The 6,263-nt window shown below is 47.7% G+C and overlaps 1 protein-coding gene across 1 annotated transcript in view; it reads left to right on the forward strand.

Moving 5' to 3' along the window:
• CTNNBL1 (catenin beta like 1) overlaps positions 1-5,881 on the forward strand; it is a 507,405-nt gene extending 501,524 nt beyond the window's left edge. The window contains exon 16 of the mRNA XM_086932233.1: positions 5,079-5,881. Within this exon, the coding sequence (XP_086788359.1) occupies positions 5,079-5,167 (89 nt within the window). The 3' untranslated portion in view covers positions 5,168-5,881. The remainder of the gene's footprint in view (positions 1-5,078) is intronic.
• The last annotated feature ends 382 nt before the right edge of the window (positions 5,882-6,263 follow it).

Raw genomic sequence — 6,263 nt, forward strand, 5'->3', positions numbered from 1 at the left:
AGCTGGAGGTTTTCCATGAAGGCCATGGAGTCAGCAGACTCCAAGGAGTCAAGATGTAAATTAAAATCCCCCAAGAGAAGGTAGTTGGAAAACCTTAATACTCTATCAGCTAAAGCGTCTCCACAAGCATCTAGGAAGACGCCCGCTGGGCCCAGACGGCAGTAAAGTAGAGAGCCCCCCCAATGTGAAGTGAGGTGACAGTTGGAGATTGAAATCCATAGCCTCACAGCCTCCCCATAAGGTGGAGGACTCACAGTGCAGAGCCCAACATTATCTATGAATAATGGCAATGCCCCCCCTCCCACCAATGGGCGGTCAGTCCGATGGATTTTATACCCCGAGGGGGTGGCAAGAGCAACGATGGGATTAGAGAACTCATCAAGCCAAGTCTCCGTGATGAACAATAGATCCAAATCATTGTCCAACACCAAGTCGGTGATATCAGCATGATGTCGCTTCAGGGACCTGGAATTAATGAGGCAGGCTTTGAAGGAGCCCTGGGGGCAAGGGGCAGCCCTCGGTGGAACCAGTGAAAGTTGAGTAGATGGCAGAAAGCCACAGTCCGGGCAAGGGGAGATATTCTCTGGGTAGGCAGAGCTTGTAGGGTAGGAAGGGCAGCGCGGAACTCTCAATGACCTTAAGGCAGTGCCGGAGTACTGTGTGAGCTTGCCATTGCGACAGGTGGAAGCGAATCCAGCAGCATGACTTGCCCTGAGCCCTGCCTTGGCGCTGACGGGCGCAGACGGGCTTGCCTTAGGCGCGCCATCGGTGCGCCCGCTGCGCTCACGGCACAGACACATTAAATAGGGTGGGGCCAGTGCTGGGGAGATGCGTGAAAACGACCGGACCGCTGACCGGGCCGAACTCGTGTCACGTCCAAGATGGCCGCTACCCGGCCGAAAATGAGGAAAGGGGTGCCGTGGAGCCGTGGCGGCAAGAATACAGCCCCGAGCAATGCCGAGCACCAACAGGTATATATAAACACTAAAATACTGTTTTTAGCACATCGGAGTGAAGCAGAAATAAAAGATAACTAGCATGCACTCCCCCCCCAAATTCCCTTCACACACACCAAGGAATTTAAAAAGCAACGATCAAAAGTTAAAATTAGCAGCAAGCTAACACAGTGCACGAAATTGTGTGATGTAAAATCCTAAGAAATGTTGCATACCTTGAAACTCGTGTGAATTTCGCTGGTGTAATCTCAATTTTACGTTATGTTCATAAAATGGTGGGGGGTGGGGGTCTACGTAGTTTCGCACAACCTTAAGAAGCAGTGCAGGATGCAAGAGGCACCCGTAGCTCCCCGGCGTAACCACCCATTCCAGTCCGCTTCATTCTTTGTTTTTGAGGACAAGGGTGAGAGATGCCAGCCCCCCTTCTGACGAGAACAGGCTCTGCTGTCGCGAGTGTCGTCCGCGAGGAATCGAACGCCCCCGGTGAACAAGGCCCCCACAGACCGCCCGCCGCCACGAGACACCGTTGCAGGACAGCCTCGCTTTCCAGCCTCCCCCCGCTTTACATAAACAGAAGCGTTTGCATTCCTCTGCCGACTCCGGAGTTGCTGTCAAGGATCGCCTTTAATATTTATGCGTGGAACACAGGTACTGGCTTCTGAGGCGCATCAAAGCTTTTATTATAAGAGACTCGGAAAAGGCTGGGGACAGAGTGACGCCGGCTGATGTGCAGAACTTCTCTCTCTCCCTGCCAGACTCTCGCTGCAAAGCAAAGAGAACTCTTTGCCCAAAGCCTCTGGGAGAGATTCCTTTAATATTTATAAACTGTTCTAGAGAAGCTGTAATAACACGAGGTGACTGGAGGCGCCGAGCTGCCACTTGCAGGAGCGGTGCTAACACAATCCGGCTGGTACCACAGAGCGCCCACAAGCAGGAGCCGCAGTCACAGGAGGTGTGTATGTGGAATGGCCCGGTTGTTCTGCAACTCTGCTAACAGGGTGTGACGTGCCCGCAGAGCGTGGTAGTAAGAGACCATGAGGGACAAGAGCGTTCCTACAACCGCTCTGTAGCAGGAGTTACGTGCCTTGTAATGGATCCGTACTATAGAAAAGGAAGAGGCAACCTCGATAATGCATAGCTTGGCGCTCTTCAGTGAATTCTTGGGTGATATCACGATGGAAGTTCAATTTTGTTCAAAGCAAGGCAGGATACAAAAGTATGCCTAGGGTGTGATCATCAAAAGGTGTTAACAAAAGCATGCTTTACTTCAAAAGCAATAGTGTAGTGTGGGCAGTGGCACTGATGTACTTTCCAGTGGCGTAAATGTATTTGTCACATCCAAACCAAGGATCAGAATGTGGTGGAAAGTGAGTGCAAGTGAGCCGTGCTGGACAACAAGAGTAGTAGCTTACAACCACACAGTAGATTTTAGTAGTGCGCAGGAAGTACTAGTAGAAATATTATATTATTTTTCCACTCTCTGTGTACAGCACCAGGTATGGCTCATCTGCAGTACTGGATCCACTTCAGGAGGCCACATAATATACAAGGGCTGGCTACAGAAAGTGCAGAAAGACTACCGAAACAGTGCATCGTTTCACCAGTGGCTTTTCCTGAGGAAACCTTCCGCTGACCCTGCAGAACCAAAGAACTAACAGCACATCTCCCTGCGCCCCGTTCCAGCAAAGGTCCTCAAGAAGGCAATCAACCAGCAACTCACCGAACACCTGGAACATAATAACCTCCGGGCCCCCCTCAATCCGGATTCCGAGCCAACCTCAACACCAAGGCAGCCCTGAAAGCAGCCATTGATAACATCAGACCCCTCCTGGACTGCAGCAAAATAGCAGCCCTCATGCTCCTGGACCCGTCAGTCGCCTTTGACTGTCCTCGAATGGATTTCCGCAGACCTCACCGGACGAACCTAGAGAATCTGTCCCCATCGTTCATCTCGGAACCCAAGAAGATTATCTGCAGCGTCCCCTAGGGATCATCCTGCAGCCCCACCCTCTTCAACACATACATGACCCCCCTGGCTTGCGGCGTCCCCACATGGATCAACCCTCAGCTCCACCCTCTTCAACACATACATGACCCTCCTGGCCAACTGTCTCAAGCTCAACACCGACAAAACGGAAGTACTCATCTTTGGAAACAAAACCTCTCCTTGCAACGTTGCAAGGTGGCCTGCTAAACTCTGCCCGTCCCCTGCCCCAACAGATCACGCCCTCAACCTCAGCATCATCTTGGACAGCAACCTATCCATGAAGAAACAGGTAAACCGTCTCATCCAACAGCTTCCACACCCTATGAATGCTCTGAAAAATCTTCAGGCGGATCACAGTCAACCCCAGAAGGGCCATCACGCAGACCCTTGTCACCTGCAGGCTAGACTTCGGGAACACGCTGTACGCAGGATTCACTGCACTCCTCCTGAGGAGACTACAGACCATACAAAACTCAGCAGCCAGTCTCATCCTCAACCTCCCCAGATAAACCCACATCACCCCTCACCCCAAGAAGCTACATGGTCCAGAAGAGATGCCAGTTCAAGATGATGACCCTTGCATACAAAGCCCTTCACAAGGAGGGAGCAGTGTACATCAACAAATGCATGACTTTCCACCAGCTGACCAGACGCCTACCATCTGCCGCCCTCTTCCTCAGAGACACCCCCCGAATCTGTTGAGGCAACTGTGGAGGACGCGCACACCTGGCAGCCAAAGCTTGGAACAACCTTCCCCTGCACCTAAGGACTGCCCCAACGCTCCATCATTCAGGAAAAGACTCAGGACCTGGCTGTTCGATTTAACACATCACCACAAATCAGCTAACAATCCCAGCACCTCGAAACCCTTGCGGGTGATTTGCCAATGCTTTACAAATCCTGATTGATTGATTCTCTCAGAAGATTATAAAGACTCCAAAATTGGATGCACCCAGCAGTGTAGCCCCAATTAGTACTGCAGCATGTGCAGTGGCAGGGTTCTGACGGCCAACGGTATCCCAGTTACAACTACTTTTTAACTACACGCCTGGGGTTGTGAGTCAATTTTCCTTTTTGTATTCATTCCCATTGCACTCTATGCACAAAGTGTGAGAGTAAACCTCTGAAAATTTTTAAATGGTTGGATTTGTTCCTCAGATGAAAGTCCCTAGTATCCAGGTTCAGGGCAGGTGGACGACCAAGAGAATATGCTTTGATGGAATGGGTCACATATGCATGAAGCAACCACTCAGCAGAACTGGTGGAAACAAATAGTAGTTGCATTGTAAATAGTAGTTACATTATCACATAGACAGTGGAATAGTGTTGTAAAGTAAGGCTAGAGCCAGATTCTGCATTGAGCCTATACCTGAAGGCGAGGCATGAAATTGGCATACCGAGTGGATCCTCTGCGACTTATGTTACTTTTTTAGATTGTGTAAAACGCAGCTCTTCCTTACCAAACAATATGTGCTGACACAAGCCTCTCGGTTCCACGGTGCATTGCTATACAGCAGATCATTCGGTCTCTCTAGGCAGAGAGCTCTTCGATGCGGACATGGGTGGTTCCACGCATTTCATCCAGAGCCTATAACAGGACAGTTTGTGATCATATACCACTTAAAACTAGGGTATTGCAGAGCTTCTTGGAACTATCTGTAAATGAAAATACTTTTAAAAGCCACTGAATTCCTTAGCATAAGAGTGTTGTAAGACATTGGTGAAATTCCTGGTGAATTTGTAGGTAACACCTACATCTTGTCTTCCAGGGCTTTATGTATATGATTGAGTAGCTAGGGGAAGTAGAGGCATTCAATCTTCCTAGCCCGAGGCTGTCCATTGTATTTCCAGCAGGGCCGAGTCCATGCCTTATTTTCAGGATGGCCTCCAAGGATGTGGATGGTTTCTATTTAAATCCCCTGTATGTAAATTTGTTATTCAGATATCCTGAAAATATGGCACTGATCTAGCCTTTTTGAAACAATAATGGGTATCCTGCCCTAATGTTTCTTGTTTCCCCTGAATGTCTTGTAAAGTAACTTTCGTTATTTACTTCCCCAACCAGTTCCTTCTCCCTAATGTTAAATTCTTGTCTGATGTTTTTGTTTGTTTCTCCTTGCTTCTCTCCTCTCCAGACTATGCAGAGAACATCGGTGACGGAAAGAGCCAGGAGTTCCGGGAGAGTGAACAGAAGCGCATCATTGAGCTCCTTGAAAATTTCTAATTGGCTTGTGGGAGCACTGACAGGTTTCAAACTGTTGATGGAGCTGCAGAGTTGTGACTGTCTCATGAATCCCTCTGCAGTATATAATAGGTAGTGTGCCTGACCCTTGCCACCACAATGACTTTTATAGGAAAAACTCAACCATATGTTAAGTTTGGAAATTGTTTGACTACAAGGAGAAATAGTTTTTTGCCACTTTTTTATCTTTTGCCCCTAAGCCCCATTTTTCCTGAAGAAGCCACTTTGATTGATCCTGGCTCTCCCACACATCCTTCTCTTGGCTACCCATGGCACAAGGATTGGGGCATTCTGGACTCAGTCGTTTTTAGTGAAGATACTTTGGGAGACACTTTCCCCAATATACAACTCTTGTCGCTCTTATGAGAGCATCTGAGCACCAGGCTGATGCAAGCTACAGTTCTTCAAGAAAGTCACCAAATTGTTTACTGGATGGAAAACAGAGCACTGAACACTGAGCCCTAAGGACTGTTGGCACTGGTGCTTCTATCCTATTTCAAATGCTTAGAGCTGGGAATGTATAATATATATTGTCATGACAGCAGTTGATGGGTCATTTTTGTGCTTGTAAAGAGATGGTCAGCAGATATAAGAAGACAGAAATCGAATGGAGTCCAAAATTAATACGTTTCTTATAAAATTGCTTATTTCCTGTTGTTTTCTCATTATAATTAAATTTGAAATGATATCACTTTAGAATATTAGCAGTAAAATAATTAGCAAAGATAAAATCCAGAAATGAGAACATACAGAAAACTACCCTTTCTGAAAATGTGATAGTTGAAAAGCCCACAAAAGCTCCCAAGACTTTTCATTCTGAGTTTTATGGGCCAGCTGGTACCATATCTGGAGAGCTGCACTTAAAATGTCCACTGGTTCCACCTTGACAGCCTCCGCTGTACTACATTGGGTCCAAGCTGCCCAGCCAACCATATAATCTGAAAGGTTTTTCCTGAAAACTGGAGTAAATGATAGTGTTTAGTCCCTTTAGCTCTATTGCAGCACTCTCCGATTCAGTGAGGGTTGTGGAGATTTGGTATGTGTGCTTTCAGACACTTACAGTGATGTACTACTTGAT

This window comes from Lissotriton vulgaris, chromosome 7 (genome assembly GCF_964263255.1).
Source record: "Lissotriton vulgaris chromosome 7, aLisVul1.2, whole genome shotgun sequence".
NCBI lineage: Eukaryota > Metazoa > Chordata > Amphibia > Caudata > Salamandridae > Lissotriton > Lissotriton vulgaris.